Source organism: Budorcas taxicolor, chromosome 2, assembly GCF_023091745.1.
Source record: "Budorcas taxicolor isolate Tak-1 chromosome 2, Takin1.1, whole genome shotgun sequence".
In the NCBI taxonomy this organism is placed as follows: Eukaryota; Metazoa; Chordata; class Mammalia; order Artiodactyla; family Bovidae; genus Budorcas; species Budorcas taxicolor.
In genome coordinates, this window is record NC_068911.1 from 113,998,421 (window position 1) to 114,018,216 (window position 19,796).

At 45.2% G+C, this 19,796-nt stretch overlaps 1 protein-coding gene across 3 annotated transcripts in view; it reads right to left on the bottom strand.

Annotated features, from left to right (window-relative positions):
• The window catches only part of CCDC93 (coiled-coil domain containing 93), a 108,781-nt gene extending 92,939 nt beyond the window's left edge, over window positions 1-15,842 (bottom strand). For all 3 annotated transcript variants that reach the window (XM_052657845.1, XM_052657837.1, XM_052657830.1), the window contains exons 1-4: window positions 15,696-15,842; window positions 11,064-11,177; window positions 8,952-9,046; window positions 755-866 (exon numbers count right to left, since the gene is read on the bottom strand). In XM_052657845.1, coding sequence (XP_052513805.1) covers window positions 755-866; window positions 8,952-9,046; window positions 11,064-11,177; window positions 15,696-15,737 — 363 coding nt within the window. In that variant the 5' untranslated portion in view covers window positions 15,738-15,842. The remainder of the gene's footprint in view (window positions 1-754; window positions 867-8,951; window positions 9,047-11,063; window positions 11,178-15,695) is intronic.
• Window positions 15,843-19,796: the final 3,954 nt, after the last annotated feature.

Sequence of the window (19,796 nt, forward strand, 5' to 3'; positions counted from 1 at the left end):
CGGGGCCTCAGAAAAAAGCTGGGCTAGAGATAAGTCTCTTGTTAGAAATTCAGTCCTCAAATAAGGACTGAATGCCTACGAAGTGCCAGACATTCCATGAGGTGCCAGAGACACAGGACTGAGCAGGACAGCCCTGATACCAGCCCACGAGAGACAGAGATAAATAACCAGACACTCTGACGCACATGGTCGCACATGTGGTGAGGGAGATCCCTGTGAAGGTAGGGAATATGCTGCATAGAAGAATATAGCAAAAGAACCTGCTCTAGATCTGGGGGGTCAGGGGAGCTTTCTTGAGGAGACATGGAACTGAGAGCTGAAGGATGAAGGAAAGGAGAGAAGGGAAGAGCTTCCCAGGCTGAGAGAAAGGCCCCGTGACAGGAAAGAAGTATAGTATGTGGGAGGAAACTGGAAAGAAAGCCAGGGGGGCTAGAACATAAAGAACAAAGAAAAACAAAGAATAAATTGAGGCTGGAGAGACAGAAGGGAACCAGAGCATGGGGGCCTCCCAGAAGGGCAATGAAAAGCTACTTGTGGGAAACATTCAAAGATCAGAACAGGTGACTGAGTGGAATGAAGGCAGACTGAATATTGGCAACTTCTGCGGATAACATTAGGGAGTGCAGTCATGCTGAGGCCACCAAATCCATGCCACGCCCATCAGATCCAGGATCTAGGCCAGAGAGCCCGAGAGCCAGACCCGTTACAGGAATGCCAGTGTTCAGAGAAAAAGAAACCCCTCAGACGCTCTCACCTGGACAACAGGAAATATGTGAATAAAATCCATCCCCTGGATCTGGTGGGGCTCCAGCTGGTGTGGACATTTCATTCTTGGCAGGACAGAGACGATTTTTTCTGATAGAGCTCTGCTCGGAGGAAAACAACAAGCCAAGAGTGAGAACACACTAAGCGGCTCTTAAGACATCTCTACCATCTGGGCTGCATTCCAGAGGGATCCAGGGCTTCTCAATACCAGACCAGGACCACATTTCTCCTGGCTGACAGCAAAGTGAGAAAAATAAGCACAATTTAGACCTGTGTGCATGTAAGGCCACAGAAGGAAAACTGCATTTACCCTTAATTCCAAGATCATGTTCATCCTACTTTTTATAAGGAAATATTTTGTTTCTTCATGAAGTTATGGTGGTAGCTATTTTTTTAAACATCCTTACATGGCAAAATAAACAGTTATTAGTGCTGCATGTTCTCCATTTCACTTTGTTGTCTTTCTTTTTGCAAAAGTCTGCAAACCACTAGGTTAAACATTTTTTAAAAATGTTCTAAGTATCATTCGTGTGTGCTTAGGTGCTCAGTGGTGTCTGACTCTTTTGTGATCCCATGGACTGGAGTGGGTTGCCATTCAATCCTCCAAGGGATCTTCCCAACCCAGGGGTTGAACTTGGTCTCATGCATTGCAGGTGGATTCTTTACTGTCTGAGACACCAGGGAAGTTGAAAAATCATCCGGGCAACAAATTAATTACCAGACTTTGTGCCAAGTGCCCAGAATATTAAGACAAAACATGAGGTCTCAGGCTTGTGTAGAAAAAAAAAAAATTGAAGTTTCTACTCTGTTAAGAAATATTTTTGAAATAAATAATAGCCTTTAATTTTGATACTCTAAAATTAATCCTAGATTTGGAGGAACCACTCTTTTTCCAAAGAAGAGGAGTTCTCAGCTTCTCACAAGGGACATGACCCCTCTCCTCCACCTTGCGTGGTCCTCCCCTGAAGTGGCTGGAGGAGAGCAGGGGGCAGGCTCTCTGAAGCCCAGAGCGTATCTGACCTCAGTCAGGAGGTGAGTACCCACCCCCACTGGATGCCCAGATGAGCCCTGGCCCGGGTGGGACAGTTTCATGGCAGGAGTGAAAGAAGAACTTATGTGCAAGTTCATTTCACCACAGATTTAAATCTGTGACCAGCTGCTATTTGATCTCTGATTATCTGGTTTCTATTTCTTGTATCTTAGTCAGATCAGATTAAAGAGGAGAGAGAACAGAGGTTCAGTGGGCTTGCTAACCCACAAAGCCATGGTACACAGCCTAGGAACTCCGAGAAACAGTCCAAGCTGTGGTCTTGTGGGGCCATATGGAGAAATGGGGGCTCCTGGCTCAGCCTACATGGACAGTTTAGGTTATATCCTCATTTAAGACATTAAAAAATTTCAGCCAGAGTGGCCTCATCTACAAGTATCAGACTATTTTCTAGCAGATAAAGGCCATGGTTACAAGGTTAGCAGGTTCTTACTAGAGGCTTCAATTACAGCAAGTTTTGGGTCTATCTACCGAAAAGGTATCTTTTGTGCAAAGAAATCTTGCACACTTTTGTCTTTCTGCAGTTCCACAATCCTTTCCAGGAGACAGACACCCATAGGACCAACACCTAACTCAGGCCCAGATAAGAGAAAATATCTAACTTAAGTTTTCCTTAGCACATTTCATGCCCTCGCTCTTGGCAGGAACTAAGTTACCTTGGAACAGAAGCCAAATGACTCCCAGAGAAGGCTCCCCAGAGAACACATCACACAACCATGTTTGTATCTACAGTAGCGTCACAAGGCAGGATGAAGCTTAAAACTGCTGAGTGGAAACAGTCATAATCATAACATCAAGTCCAATATGTTAAGAGAAAAACATGTGAAGAGGCGAAGTCTGCTCCCTTACTGCACACACTCACAGAAGGCAGGACTACCCACCTTCCAGGAGGGAAGGATGCGGGAGGACATGTTCACTGCAAACAGAAGCGGGCTGTGATTCATGCGAAAGGTCTGAGGCGTGGAAGCAAAGTGTCATCTGACTCCCAGAGCCCCTGTGGGCCTCCTTTCTGAGTAGCTCGTCCACAGGATACAAGTATCTTCTCTGTCCCAGTAGGGAAGCCTGTGGTTGCCCAGCTTCTCCTGGGGTCTGAATGGGACAGTTTGGTAGAAAAGACTGACACAGTCATTTGGCAACGTTATCTAAAGCTCTCTCTTAAGTTTTACTTTTTAATTTAATGTCCATAAGACTCCCATGTCTTGTTCCTTAATTTCTTTGAAATTTGTGAGGGGAAGAAATGGGTGCTTAATTGGCTCTGCTCCCCAGATTCCAAGCTTAGCAAGTGAAGATGGTCACACTCTGGCTTCCAGTCCTTGCTTGGGCAGGTCTAAGAATTCACTCACACCGGGACCACCTAGTCAAGTCGTGTTTTGGTTTGGTAGGAAGTGAGCTCCCTCTAGTGGCTACAGATTTGTGGCGCTATGCAGGGAGGGTTGCTGATAGCCCATAACCATTTAGAAGCTTAAAAATCAGAGGCTGAGACACCAACACCATCCAGCCAACCCTCCACCTTCAGGCAAGGTTCTCCCTGGCCACTCCTCAGAGACAGCCCACTCTCCCAGTTCATAAAGGCCCTGAGGGAAGGATGCCTAGGGTCATCTTGCGGTTTATAACCCTGTTAAACCTGCCTCCCAGAAATGACTGCCAAGTGTGCAGCGTCAGCAGCGTGTAGAAGCTGAAGGCACTATTACTGCAAAGGGCCGTAGGGATGTGGGAGAAAACAGGCCGGCTTGGGGGCAAAAGTCAGGAAGACTTCCGGCAGAAACCTACCAGTCTCCTTTTGGCTTTTCCCTGGAGCTCAGAGTGGATCCTCTGACTTTCTGAAAATCAGGGAAAATAACAAGTGCAGAGGTCACCAGACAGGTTTCCCAGTCTATGCTTTTAACACATCCACTTTTCATTACTGGAGGTAAGTTCGGTTCCTTTAGTTTTCCAAGGGTTCATGCACTGTTTCCTCCTCCACTGCACAGTTTGAAAGAGAGCGAGTTAAACCAGGGTCTAAATTCCAAGCTCCATCACCCACTCTGGTACTTTTGGCGAGCCACCCAGTCCTTCTGGTCCAACACTACCATCATAAAATGAGGGTTAATCTCTGTCCTGCCTATTCAAGGGTTGCTATGAAGGTTAAATAATAAAGGGCACGTGATCTGTACACAGGTGCCTAATAAATGTGTGTTGACGTACATTGTAGAAATGAATTGGTTACAAGCCTAAAATCTTATTTATGGACCTTGGAACACAGCACTTTGTGGTGATGGGATTTCAGGACAAACTGGGGATGCAGAGGGGAAGCTCAGGGAACCCAAATGAAAGAAGGATCAAAAAGGAGGATGAGGCCCCAATGGAGGCCCATCCACAAATGAGGCCCATCTGGGCCCCAATGGAGCACAGATGGAAGATAAGCATGCCCTATGAGGCGAGTGCGTACTTTAGGGATGCTGCTGCCCCCTCCCATCCGCTGGGATGCACAGAGGCACTGCAGCACACGGCAATAATATCTGAGTTGTACCAAACCAGAAATTTCGTGGGAGGTCCCTAAACGCAGAACACAGACTCAACGGACACGAGTTTGAGCAAACTCCGGGAGGTGGTGATGAACAGGGAGGCCTGGCATGCGGCAGTCCATGGGGTCACAAAGCGTCAGACATGACTGAGCGACTGAACTGAACTAACTGTAGCAAACCAGAAACTTCGTGGGAGTACCCCAAACACAGAACACGTCCCAAAACCAAACAGAAAAGATTTTGGATAATTCAGTGCCCTGCGGCTATGACATTTCTTCTATAGATAATAAAGAATCAACTGCCTGATGAATCTGCTAGGAGTCTGCTGGGTCTTTACAAGTAAACCCAGTCCCCAGCTTTGCTTTCACATCAAGTACTTATCAGGAAAAATAATACACCCTCCACTCCTTAAACAAACCCTGTGGGGGCAGATGTGCTTCAGAACTCACAATTCTTTAGATGTTGTAGCTTAGTAGATTAAGGGGTATATACTATGTATTCCAGATGTTCAAGCTGGTTTTAGAAAAGGCAGAGGAACCAGAGATCAAACTGCCAACTTCCAAAAAAGCAAGAGAGTTCCAGAAAAACATCTATTTCTGCTTTATTGACTATGTCAAAGCCTTTGACTGTGTGGATCACAAGAAACTGTGGAAAATTCTGAAAGAGATGGGAATACCAGACCACCTGACCTGCCTCTTGAGAAACCTATACGCAGGTCAGGAAGCAACAGTTAGAACCGGACGTGGAACAACAGACTGGTTCCAAATAGGAAAAGGAGTACGTCAAGGCTGTATACTGTCACCCTGCTTATTTAACTTATATGCAGAGTACATCATGAGAAACGCTGGGCTGGACGAAGCACAAGCTGGAATGAAGACTGCCGGGAGAAATATCAGTAACCTCAGATATGCAGATGACACCACCCTTATGGCAGAAAGTGAAGAGGAACTAAAGAGCCTCTTGATGAAAGTGAAAGAGGAGAGTGAAAAGGTTGGCTTAAAGCTCAACATTCAGAAAACGAAGATCATGGCATCTGGTCCCATCACTTCATGTCAGATAGATGGGGAAACAGTGGAAACAGTGTCAGACTTTATTTTTGGGGCTCCAAAATCACTGCAGATGATGACTGCAGCCATGAAATTAAAAGATACTTACTCCTTGGAAGGAAAGTTATGACCAACCTAGATAGCATATTGAAAAGCAGAGACATTACTTTGCCAACAAAGGTCCGCCTAGTCAAGACTATGGTTTTTCCAGTAGTCATGTATGGATGTGAGAGTTGGACTATGAAGAAAGCTGAGCACCGAAGAATTGATGCTTTTCAACTGTAGTGTTGGAGAAGACTCTTGAGAGTCCCTTGGACTGCAAGGACGTCCAACCAGTCCATTCTAAAGATCAGCCCTGGGTGTTCTTTGGAAGGAATGATGCTAAAGCTGAAACTCCAGTACTTTGGCCACCTCATATGAAGAGCTGACTCACTGGAAAAGACTCTGATGCTGGGAGGGATTGGGGGCAGGAGGAGAAGGGGACGACAGAGGATGAAATGGCTGGCTGGCATCACTGACTCAATGGACGTGAGTCTGAGTGAACTCCGGGAGTTGGTGATGGACAGTGAGGCCTGGCGTGCTGCAATTCATGGGGTCACAAAGAGTTGGACACGACTGAGCGACTGAACTGAACTGAACTATTTATTATGTAAGACCCACTGAAATCCACAACAGCATCCTATCATCAAAGAAATGAGTATTTCTGTAGCAAAACTTATGAATATTCACATAAGTGGGATCAATAAAGACCATAAATAACCTTAAGTCAGTCAGATCATGTTTTGCTTCCAATTAAAGTTTTATATCCACACTTCAAAGAAAAAAAAAAAGCACCAACATTTTCACTTTTTTTTAGATTTCAGAAATACAGATTGAGAATCCTAGCTCACAAAGAATGCAAAAGAAATCCCAGAACATTAGAGGTCCCACAGGTGTAAGAGGCAATCAGCTCAGATTGGAACAGCAAGAGGCTTCAACCAAGAGTGTACTCGAGAAGGCAGAGAATTCATGTTAGTCAACAGACTGATTAAGAAGCTGGTTGATCTCAGCTACAGGTGAAAGTACATGCTTCTTTGTCAACAACAACAAAAAAAAGGCAATCAGAGATGCAAGGGGGAAACGAAGCTTTGTAAAAATGCAGTGTGCTTGATTCTCAATGACTTGCAGAGACCACCTCCACTTGCTTGGGCCAAATACTTCAAAGTCATCCTCCATGCTCCTTTTACTCACACTCTAAATCAAATATGCCATGAGATCCTGTTGGTTCTACCTTTCAAACAGATCCAGAATGCCACCACTACTGGCACACTGCCCAGGGGAGGATTACTGTAACATGCTAAAGAATCTCCCTGATTGTACCTTCACTCCTTTAATTCAGTATTCAGATGAGGGGTCCTTCTTAAACACAGAACAAACTGTGTTCTTGCCCTGCTCAACGCCCCCTACCCCCGTGGATTTCCCACCTGACTCAGAGTAAACCCCAAGTCCTAAACCTGACCTACAAAGCGCTACCTGATCTGTCCCATGACCTCTCTGCACTTCCATCTGCTGCCCCCTCCCCATGGCCCCACCCCCCACCACAGTACACTCTAGGCAAGCTTCTGCATAGGCCTTCACACTGGCAGTTCCCTCTGCCTGGAACCCTCATTCCTCAAGTCTTAACTCTGGTATCACTTTCTCAGTGAAGCCTACACCAACTTAAACCACAATTGCCTGCCATCCTACGTCTCTCCTCATACCCTTTCCTGGGTTTAGTTTTTTTTCATGGTACATATGTCTACACTTACTGTACTTATTTATTAGATTAGTTTTTGTCTGTCTCCTCCAATAGACTCTAAGTTCCATGAGGATAGCACATTTTTCATTAATGCATCCAGAACATTATGAATGTAAGGGTTCAATAAATATTTGCTGAGTCAATGAATAAATGAAAAGAGATTGCTTTTGACTGCAATACTTCAAATATTCTCCTTTAAACAGCACCATTACAGTCCAGAAAATTACCGTTCTTTTTCTGACCCCATCACAAGTCTTAGTTCTTATTGAAAATACTGTTTATAGATTTACTTTTAGAATTTACCTGTAGATAAAGCATGCACAACTTAACTGCTACTATAGAACAGACTATAAACAGGAGAAACTGCTTTATATTAATGGGTCAAGAGATAGAAACTTAAGTAGAGCAAAATTATGCAAGCGATCATAGAAAAGAAAGATAATAATTAAGAGTGGAAGCTGGAAGACAAAGGGGATGTAGTGAATGGTACAGGTGAGCCAACTTCCTCCTCTCATTGGACTTGAATGAAACCGAGTATACAAAGGTGGAGACATATCAGTGAACACGATGAAGAATCTAAAACCTAGACAGTCAAAGATGACTCTTTCCAGGGAATAAAATTAGGGTGTAAAATGGCAAAGAGGAGAGACATCAGCTGCATGTTTTGCTCCCTTTGGTAGTATCTGAATGTTTCTTGTACGTTCACGTATGTAACACCTTAATAAACAAAAGAACAAAGATACACTCCCCTGCTGGGTTGGACTGGATCATCAGGAGTACAGCCACACACCTGGACTCCATTGGACCCCCCCAGGTGAACTTTTCTCTGTGGGTGACTGGACATGATGCCACAGCCTCACACACACAGGTGTCAGGATGCAGCGCCCACTATTCATGGCTGGGCACTGATGGCAGTATTACTGTGTCAAACAGCATGAACTCCTTAACAAAGAGCCAAGAATGCCTTTTGGTCTTAGTGTTAATGACTTTTGTGATTCCCAGGGACTTGCTTTTCTTCTACTATATGGAAAGTATAAATTGCATAATTTATTTTTTCTTCTTTTGATGTCTTTTTCTTCTTTTCAGCCAAATCTGTGTCCCATCCTTAGGAAAACAGGGCCTTCTGGCTCCTCACAGTTGTGTTCTTTACCCTCAACTCTGCCTTTCCTTCCCTTTTTGCTTTGCTTCACTTTTCCACTATTACTGCTCCCTCATGCGTGCTCATAAACCATCTTTAATCCATTTAGGGGAGGACAAGGCTTCAGAAAAATGAGTAAGTAAATCACAGACTCCTATAGATCTGAGATCACAAACCCTCTTTCTGTACACAAAGGAAGGCTTGCCCAAGGTCACACAGCTGTCCACTGGCAGGGCTGGGCAGAACTGGGATCCCAGTGATCTCATGAAATCACCAAGTCCCTGGTAAGCTACAGAAGATCAGCCAGGGCACCCTTCCAGGATGTCTTTGGCAAGGACACAGGCAAAGTGAGGCTCTGCCTCATGCAGAGGCAACAGGGCGGGAAAGATTCCCCTCCCTTCAACTATCCAACTTCCATCCAAATTCAATGCCTTTGGAAGGAGATATTCAAGCAATCAACAGAAATTCTGATCAACAAAAAACACCAGCAATAGCCTATTAACATCGTAATAATATTAGATGACTCTCATGTGTTAGCTGTGTGACCTTGGCTTCTTTTAGTCCATGAGTGACATGAGTGACATCTGACACAACCTTTGGCACACAGCAAATGCTCAAGATTTATCTCCTTTTTCACTGTTCAGGCTCATCCATGGAAAGCCCAATAACTTACATTTTCTGACCTATTGTAGAGTTCTCCTGAAAGAGTAAATCAACATCCACGTCAAAGTTGCAAGTGGTGATGCACCAGGTCATTCCTCCCACCACCTGCAAGACATAAAAAAATACCTATTTTCTCTTCCTAGTTTGGGAAGAAGGGAAGAAGTGCAAGGCAGATAAAATAGAAACAGTTTTTATATACAAAACTGTGTATCCTCAGAGGGAGACAATATGTGTCCTGGCTCCATCCACTGCAACTCATCTAAACAGCTGCTGCTGCTGCTGCTAAGTCGCTTCAGTTGTGTCCAACTCTTAGCGACCCCAGAGACAGCAGCCCACCAGGCTCCCCAGTCCCTGGGATTCTCCAGGCAAGAACACTGGAGTGGGTTGCCATTTCCTTCTCCAATGCATGAAGAAAAGTGAAAGTGAAGTCACTCAGTTGTGTCCTACTTTTAGTGACACGATGGACTGCAGGCTACCAGGCTCCTCCATCCATGGGATTTTTCCAGGCAAGAGTACTGGAGTGGGTTGCCACTGCCTTCTCCCATCTAAACAGCACTGCTGAATAAAGCTTTCTGCCAGAACAGGAACAGTCTGGATCCACACTGTTTAGTATGGTGCTTCCAGCCACACATGGTTACTGAGCACTTGAAACATGTGGCTAGTAGACTGAGAAGCTGCCTTCTAAGACTAAATGGATGTATGATGCAGATTCTCTTTATACCAATGGGGACAGACATTAACTCTCAGCTGAGAGAAGCCTTAATCCAGTTAAAGTCAAGTGCAAGACGGCAGAAGAATTACGAGTTTTATGGACCAGATATGTGGGTAGCAAGGGGCACATTCTGTGGCTTATTACTTAATTTCCATACATCCCATATTTTCTTTTACCTAAAGGAGATGAGAATCTGTACTCTATTTTGTCATGGGACTTCTCTGAGATGCAATTGAGACCAAGGCTAAAAATCCATTTGAAACAAAACCTTTATAGACACAGCCTGATCTTAGAAAAGATCGACAATGAATCTTATCCCTGGCTATAGTGTAGACTCATGCGAGATGCCTAATAAAATACAGATTCCAGTCCCCAGCCCACACCTAACAAACCAGAATTTCTGTATTACAAAAGAACCTGTTACATGCAGACAGGGCTTTGGCCCACTGGCGAACTCAATGCTTCCTTCTACCAGGAAGCTTGCCTGGCATGTCCTGGTTGATATGGATGCTTCACTTCTGTGCACAGTTCATTGTGGCACTTAATGAATTGTGCCACTTATTCTACGTGTGCTGGTTTACCGTCTCTCTTCCCGGCTCTTCAGAAGTCAGGCTCTTTGAGTACAAGGTCTTTGTTCTTATCCTTGTGCTCTCAACCCTACTACTATTCCTTATGTGTAAGAACTGTTCAAGGTTCGGCCGAATTAAATGACTTCATCCAATAGCAACTTCTCTCTTCTCCAAAGCTAGCACTCAGAGCCCAGAGTATACCTGGCAACTATCTGTGAGCATCCCAACTTGGGAAGAAAGTGAAAGTTAAAGCTGCTCAGTTGTGTCCAACTCTTGGTGACCCTGTGGACTGTACAGTCCATGGAATTCTCCAGGCCAGGATACTGGACTGGGTAACCATTCCCTTCTCCAGGGGATATTCCCAACCCAGGGATCGCCCAGGTCTCCCGCATTGTAGGCAGATTCTTTATCAGCTTTATCAACTTGGGATAGCTCCCTATTAACTCAAATTACTTTATCTTATGGACTTCCCTGGTGGCTCAGACGGTTAAGGGTCTGTCTACAATGTGGGAGATATAAGCTTTATTTTCCCACCCAAACTTTAAGCTCCTTGAAAGGAGAAACTATTTTGCTTATGTGTACTTCTCAATCTTCATGCACAACATGACTTGAAGATGTATTTTACTGATACATGATTATTTTCTTTTAATAGGAAACAAACACTTCCATAATGAATCTGAATCCTGGAGAAATGCAACATGGGTACAGAGAAAGAAAAATACAATCTCTTCTTCCTTTCCACAGTAAACCATGCCATCCTAACAAAAAATACCCTGCTGCCATGGTAAACCATGACATCCTGACAAAGACTAGCCTAATGGTTAGAAAGATTTCCTCTTACCTTGTCAAAAGGTGATAAGCCTTTAATTCTTGCCCTGAAATACCCAGCTGCAACCAAGAGCTCCAGAATTTCAGTCAACTTGACATTCTGCTCTTCATCTTCTCTTGTTTCTACCTAAAACGAAAGCAAAAGGCAGGTAAAAGCTACCTTGAATAAAGGAACACCAGGTCTATTCCCTGATACCACAGACTCACTGCCAGGGAGCATATGATATTGGCAATTATCACTGTGTTCATGCAGTAGCGTGGGGACACAGTGCTGCCAGAGTCAGAGAGAACAAGGTCCCTGCTCAACAAGCTGTTAATCATCATAGATGGGGGAGAAGACATGCACAGGTGTATCGACTGTTCAGCAGCTGCTGAAGGAATCCAGGGAAAGGAAGACTTCAGCACATTCACCACCCTATTCTCTAACATGTGACTTATATAGCAGCTTCTCAAATGGATTATAAACTCCTTTCAGATGGAACAGGTGGTTTGTTTTGTTTGAACTTTACACTCATCTTGGTTCTAGAAGTTACTGACAAGAGGGGCAAGAACAAAGAATTCAATCATGTGCCCTCTCTGCACTTTGATCTCTATAGCAAACACAACGAAGGCTTTCAACACAGACATATTACAGGGCGATTACTACCATGTAACAGGGCTGCCTTAAAGATAATATTTACTGGATACATTTAAATAGGGATTTGATTTAAACATTATTTATATCCTACCTTCACTCCAGGCTGTTAACTCCAAGTTCAATACATCTAAACAGACTAGTACTTTTGCCTCCATACACTTTACTGAACTGTACCTTTCCTGTCTTCCATTATTGCAGAAAATAAACAACTGCCTCTCTACAGAAAACAATGTCAAGATACCCTGGTTCATAGCCTCATATCCACCTCTGACTATTCCCTTAGCCAACAATGCCTGCTAAATCTTCCTTAATTATGCAACTCACATTTCTCCTATCTTCCATTTGCATGTCATGCCAGGACAATGGCAACTGCCTCTCACTCTTTCTTCCCTAATAGTCTATCCTGCTCACTCCTTCCTAAATCACAGCTTTCTCATCACCCCTCTTTAGCGCCCAGCCCTCATCATTAAGGCATCACTCACTGTCTACCAGTTAAGTTCCAAATGTCTTGGTTTTGCATTCAGATCTTGGGTTGCAACCTATCTTTTCAGCTCCATCCTTTAGCTCCCACCAAAACAATCCAGACACAGCTGTGGCCAACCTAAACAAGCCCTGCTCATTCTCATTCCTTGACTGATCTGATATTCTCCACCCACCCAGATACCACCTTCAAACTCCAGCTCCCATTCAATGTCATCTCGGCAGCTTAAAATGGTCATTCCTTTGCATTTCTATTTTATTTATAGTCTGTCATTCATACAATTACTAACCTCTTTTGAGTGGCATGCCTGTCTTTCCAAACAGACTATTAGCTGGTTGCGTGAGGGGTGGCATATATTCCATCTATTAGCCACCCATGTTTATCTCTCTATTCTGAACAGCATTAGGCTCCAAGGACACACTTATTAAATATGGAATGACATGCTTAACCATCAGTCACATAAGCTCCATGACCTAAGCCAGTCATGTATTAACAACATGTTTTCATAGTCATGACATTGATAATGGAAGGTCAAGTTTATTTTAAAAAACAAACTTTCAGGCAAAGGAGCACACATGTTAACACATAGTCGAACATGGAATTATTAAAAAGACTGTTTATCTCCTGCAACAGGCAGTGCTGGAGCGGACAGCCTTGCAACACTGCTCATTTCACTTCCCTCTCAAATGACGCTGGTCCAGGCTAGCAAAGATTCTTTTTTTTTTTTTTAATTTGAAAATATATTTTATTGATTTTAATTTTTAAAAAATATAAATTTATTTATTTTAATTGGAGGTTAACTACTTTACAATATTGTATTGGTTTTGCCATACATCAACATGAATCCGCCACAGGTATACACATGCTTCCCATCCTGAACCCCCCTCTCTCCTCTCCCCACCCCCCCGCACCCCGTAACTTCCCTCTGGGTCGTCTCAGTGCACCAGCCCCAAGCATCCAGTATCATGCATCGAACCTGAACTGGCAATTCATTTCATATATGATATTATACATGTTTCAATGCCATTCTCCCAAATCATCCTACCCTCTCCCTCTTCCACAGAGTCCAAAAGCCTGTTCTATACATCTGTGTCTCTTTTAGCAAAGATTCTGAAGGTTAGCATTCACTAATTCCTAGCAGACATGCAAAAATAAATATTAATTAATCACACCTTCTCTTCCTTGCAAAAGGTTTGTGATGGTTGAGAACCATCTACAAGTCAAGAGATTCAAATAAGAGAAAATAAAGAACAGTTATGGTTCACAAAAATAGAACAGAAAAGGAAAATGGGATAATATAAGTATTTTCTTAAAACTCCTGGGATGTAAAAAAGGAATCCTTCATTTGTTCAATCACGTATCATGAAGATACTTCCAAGAAAAGGACAATACATCAGGACAACCCGGGAGGGTCCTCCCTGCCACACCTTGTACCTAATGGGCACCCTCTGCCCACACCTTGGGGAGTGCACGGCCCACACTTCCCATCCACCCACCCCCAGAATGGAGAAGTGTACTTCTGCAATATACCTTGTGAAGTAATTTTTCTTGCACAAGACAATGAATGGGGAATGTTAGTAAGACACCAAATCCATTTCATAGGTTAACATTAAAACAAAATGCAAAAGGGTCACTAGCTAATATGCAGTGAAAGAAAGAATACTCTAGCTTGAAGCCATACACATCACCAGGCTGGGTAACACATCCAACTCTTAAAACTAAAATTCGAATAAAAAGGAATGCTGTAAGCTCTTAAACTAGGAACACTAAACTGTCAGTTGTCTTGGACCATAGTTCATGTAAGCTGGAAGGCAGGGCCACGTCTAGCTATCTCTCTTTCCTTCACGTACATAAAAGCTTTTACTAAATTAAATTTAATGAAATAACCGGACTAGTGACAGCTTAATGACACCTACTATTCATATTCATACATACTAGTCTTTGAACTAAGTGAATCCTGTTTGCCTAATTGCCAGGAACTTGGAAAAGCGACAAATTAGACCCAGTCTCCTGACAGTGAAACATTAAACAAAGGACAAAGGAGGTGCAAGTTGTTGTTTTTTTTTTTCCTAGAAAGACCCTACTGGTGGTACACTGGGGCAAAGAATTGAAGGGATTTAAGTTAGAACCTGGGAGATCAGACAGAGTCCACAGCAAAGTGCCAGGCAAAAAACCTGATGAGAGCCTAGAATTTAAAAAGGCAAAAAAGAAATATCAAATCAAATCACAGAACAGATTCTAGTCTTCACAAACCCTGGTCCATCAAAGCAACTCGAATGTCAAGTGTCAGCTAACAGAAGGGTTCTGACATTACACTTGCTAGGTTTTCTCAAGATGCTGAAATAGATTTCCATTCTGGGAGCAAACACTGACAGATTAAGTCTGTTCTGCAGTCACTACATCTCCAGCTTTTACGCACAGAACAGTGTTCCCTCAATAAATGGTACTAGTGGGATTTAAGAACTAAAGGATTTGGGGAGGAAGGCAAAGAAGCAAGACTGGCCCCAGGCAGTTAAGTGTGAAGGGACCACGCACCATGTCAAGGAATCAGTCCCTCTGACAAATACCTGCTTCAGAACCTTAGGAAGGGGACAGAGGCGCAGCATGGACTCCATTTCTTTCAAGAATCTAGTAAGCTAAACTAGTTTTTGAGTAAATCAACTGGAAGAGAGCACAGATGCAAATTGTCTAGATAAGTGATATTTGCAGCCAAAAGGAAATGCACTTTTCCTCTCCTCCCAGATAATGTGTATATAAATCCAGAAACCGCTGATCACCCTGTCCCTCGGGATCGACTGAGTACTTAATAACAAACATCTCTGAAGGAGGGGCACCCGCTCTCCCTTCTGGAGAAGCAGCGACGTTTCCGCCCGGCCACTCCGCACGGACGGAGAGCGCGTCTACACCGCGAACACCGCGGTGCGCTGACCCGGCCGGACACGACCGGGCGCGCGCCCGGCTCCCAAACTTCCTCCAGCCAGCCTGGCCCAGCGTGGGGACAAACGCAGGGAGGCAACCCCCCCGACACTACGGCGGCGGGTGCCGGCCGCCAGGACCCCGTGGGCCCGGGGGAGGCGGCGATAGGCGCCACAGGTCACCGCCCTTTGCACAACCCGAGCCCGGACCGTCCCAGCGCGCGTCTCGTGACTATTGGGCGCAGAAGCCTCGGTCCTCGGGGCGAGCCGTGCGGCGCCGGGGGTCGGAGAGAGACTGCCGGAGGGAGCCAGAGAGGGGGGGACCCCAGGCCCTGGGACGCCTGGGGCAGCGTCGGGGCAGGTATTGGCCAGAGAAGGCTCCCTCCGTCCCAGGAGACCCGGCACCGTTTGAAGTTGGTCTCCGCCCATGTCCACACTGGGGAACTAGCTTGGCCCCCAGAGGACAGGGCCGGTGCTTGGGGAAGAGGTCACACCTGAGAAAGGAGGCGGGGAGCCCTAATCGCTGCCGGATCTCCCAGTGCTTGCGACCCCGCAGGCTCGGCCCTCGCTCGGAAACCCGGACGTGTCAGGGAGGGAGGAGGGGTTCCTTACCTCCGGGAGACCCTGGCCTTCCGGCCCCTTTGACAACCCCATGATCCCGTCAGACCGCCCTGCGGCGGCAGCGAAGCCCGCGGAGCGTCCAGAGGAAGCTGTCCCCGGCCCCGAAGCTGCTACCGGGGTGGAGGGCAGAGCGGAAACTTCCTCCGCGGCCGCTGCCGCCGCAGCCGCCGCCAGGAGCCTGGAGCGCAGGGGCTCGGCGGAGCATGCGCGCTGGGGCGGGAGCGCTGCGCGATTGCGCCTGCGCGAGGGCAGCCCCGGGCCAGGCCCGGACCCACGCCGGCGAGGAGGTGCAATCCAGGCCTCCTGTCGCGGTCGACGTTCCGCGTAGCTTCGCGCCGGGGCTCTACATGTTCCTCCGAGGTGCTTTATAAAAGGATTATTCCTCAATCCTGGGGAAGATTTGCATCCTGCCTCCCCTCTCTGCTTCTCAGAGGCATCGGATGCCCCAAGTGGGTTTGGTCCTCTCCGCGAGCCAAACTTCGGAAGCCCGGTTGCTCCCGGATCAAGGCTTGAGCAATGATCAACTTGGCGATTCAGACCCGGGCTGGTTCTAGTTCAGAATCGGGGTGTCCCCTGAGTTACACGCACTTGGGCAAACTTCTTGATATACGGACCAGGGAACCGAGTCCCCCAAAAAAGAATTGTTAGGCTCACTGCCTTCCCTCCAGCCAGTGAGTGCATCGTGTTCACTCACCCTAACCACCCTCCGTTTCATGTTCTTCCTGAGAGGAAAGTCATCTCTGAGGATGCAACTCCTGTAATGATGTCATTTTAGTTACACCATTTACCTGAAGCACACCTTGTCTGTCCCAGAGAATGGCATTTATATAAAGGAGTTATGTACCTAGCCACAAGCCTTGGGCACCAGCTCTATAATAATTTACTTTAAGCGATCAAGGAAGAGGTGACGTGTGAAAACTTTTCCTATAGAAGTTTCCTCTGTGTGTTGGGTGGGAGGGGCCGAGTGAGGAATGTGAGGTTGTGAGTCCCTTGAACTCAAAGAGGTTGTGTGTGTGTGTGTGTGTGTGTTTCTCTCCTCATACCTAGCATCTTAAAAAGCAGGTACTCAATTAATGTTTCCTTGAAGAAATTCTCTGCGCCTTTTGCACTCCTCCTGGGCATTTTCTTGACAGAGGAGAGATTTCTCTGGAACCAGAGTATACAAGAGGTTGGAAGCATCGTATGAACGACCATTTCCTTTTAAAATATACTTAGTAAATATTGCTAACAATATTTAGCAGTAAGTTGAGAAATTTGAATATGCAAATTATGGTGTTATGAGACTAGTCTTGCCTGTGCTGTGTGGCAGTTTACTCTTATCCACTGAGAAGCCAGGGAAACAATGTCTAAGGTGCCCACCTTCATAACTTCTTCAGTTTAGTTCAGTTGCTCAGTCATGTCCGGCTCCTTGTGACCCCATGGACTGCAGCATGCCAGGCCTCCCTGCCCATCACCAACTCCCGAAGTTTACCCAAACTCATGTCCATTGAGTCAGTGATGCCATCCAACCATCTCATCCTCTATCATCCCCTTCTCCGCCTACCTTCAATCTTTCCCAGCATCAGAGTGTTTTCCAATGAGCCAGTTCTTCACATCAAGTGGCCAAAGGATTGGAGTTTCAGCTTCAGCATCAGTCCTTCCAGTGAATATATAGGACTGATTTGCTTTAGGATGTACTAGTTGGATCTCCTTGTAGTCCAAGGGACTCTCAAGAGTCTTCTCCAACACCACAGTTCAAAAGCTTCAATTCTTCGGTGCTCAGCTTTCTTTATAGTACAACTCTCACATCCATAATCACTGCTGGAAAAACCATAGCCTTGACTAGATGGACATTTGTTGGCAAAGTAATGTCTCTGCTTTTGAATATGCTGTCTAGGTTGGTCATAAATTTTCTTCCAAGGAGCAAGCATCTTTTAATTTCATGGCTGCAGTCACCATCTGCCGTGATTTGGGAGCCCCCCAAAATAAAGTCTGACACTGTTTTCACTGTTTCCTCATCTATTTGTTATGAAGTGATGGGACTAGATGCCATGATCTTAGTTTCCTGAATGTTGAATTTTAAGCCAACTTTTCCACTCTCCTCTTTCACGCTTGTCAAGAAGCTGTTTAGTTCTTTGCTTTATGCCATAAGGGTGGTGTCATCTGCATATCTGAGGTTATTGATATTTCTCCCGGCAATCTTGATTCCAGCTTGTGCTTTCTCCAGCCCAGCGTTTCTCATGATGTACTCTGCATATAAGTTAAATAAGCAGGGTGATAATATACAGCCTTGACGTACTCCTTTCCCAATTTGGAATCAGTCTGTTGTTCCATGTCCAGTTCTACCTGTTGCTTCCTGACCTTCATACAGGTTTCTCAAGAGGCAGGTCAGGTGGTCTGGTATTCCTATCTCTTTCAGAATTTTCCACAGTTTATTGTGATCCACAGTCAAAGGCTTTGGCATAGTCAATAAAGCAGAAATAGATGTATTTTTGGAACTCTCTTGCTTTTTCGATGATCCAGCAGATGTTGGCAATTTGATCTATGGTTCCTCTGCCTTTTCTAAAACTAGCGTGAACATCTGGAAGTTCACGGTTCACGTACTGTTGAAGCCTGGCTTAGAGAATTTTGAGCATTACTTTACTAGCGTGTGAGTTATTTTTGTAGTCTTAAAACTGTCCTTCCCTGAGATGGCATAGGATGAGGGGGACTAAAGGTGGATAATTTGTAGCCACTGTTGAATGACCAGGCAGGTACTGATGCCGATGGACTTATAGCGCTAACTCCCACAGCAGAAAGCTGTATTTAAAGCAGCCTGGGGAATAGGGCCTGAAGAATAACAGGAATCAGGTAGGCCACACAGGAGTTCCCTGTTGTAAATGGCTTTATCATGCTTTAAATAAACATGAGCAGCTATCTTTCCCAGTAAGAAACCATACTGTTTTACTGTTTGTGTAGATTAACAGTAGCAGAGTCAGTGTGCCCTCGACCCCCACCATTTTTTCAAAGATTCAGCAAGTCAGCCAAGACAGCAGTCAAAAAAGTTTGAGTAGCTCATGTTTACCTTGGAGAAGGCCTCAAACAGACTATATCAGAAGGAGGTTTGTGGGGACTCAGATAAATGCATCTCTCCTCTTCTGGCTCAGGGTACCCATACACACATTTTACTTCCCAACTGGGATATTTGGGGATTAGGGATCAGTTTGCCTCTCCTCTGCACATCCAGTACAGAAATGTGTGATGTTCTTTTAAGTGTGAGATTCTCAGAAACCTTGAAAATGCTTTCCTTTTCTAGGTAAAATGTTGCCATGGTAAAGAGCTTTCTGTTCAGTTCAGTTCAGTCGCTCAGTCGTGTCCGACTCTGCGACCCCATGAATCGAAGCACGCCAGGCCTCCCGGTCCCTCACCAACTCCCGGAGTTCACTCAGATTCACGTCCATCGAGTCAGTAATGCCATCCAGCCATCTCATCCTCTGTTGTCCCCTTCTCCTCCTGCCCCCAATCCCCCCCAGCATCAAAGTCTTTTCCAATGAGTCAACTCTTCGAATGAGGTGGTCAAAGTACTGGAGTTTCAGCTTTAGCATCATTCCTTCCAAAGAAATTCCAGGGCTGATCTCCTTCAGAATGGACTGGTTGGATCTCCTTGAAGTCCAAGGGACTCTCAAGAGTCTTCTCAAACACCACAGTTCAAAAGCATCAATTCTTCAGCGCTCAGACTTCTTCACAGTCCAACTCTCACATCCATACATGACTAATGGAAAAACCATAGCCTTGACTAGATGGACCTTAGTTGGCAAAGTAATGTCCCTGCTTTTGAATATGCTATCTAGGTTGGTCATAACTTTCCTTCCAAGGAGTAAGTGTCTTTTAATTTCATGGCTGCAATCACCATCTGCAGTGAGTTTGGAGCCCCAAAAAATAAAGTCTGACACTTTTTCCACTGTTTCCCCATCTATTTCCCATGAAGTGATGGGACCGGATGCCATGATCTTCGTTTTCTGAATGTTGAGCTTTAAGCCAACGTTTTCGCTCTCCTCTTTCACTTTCATCAATAGGCTCTTTAGTTCCTCTTCACTTTCTGCCATAAGGGTGGTGTCATCTGCATATCTGAGG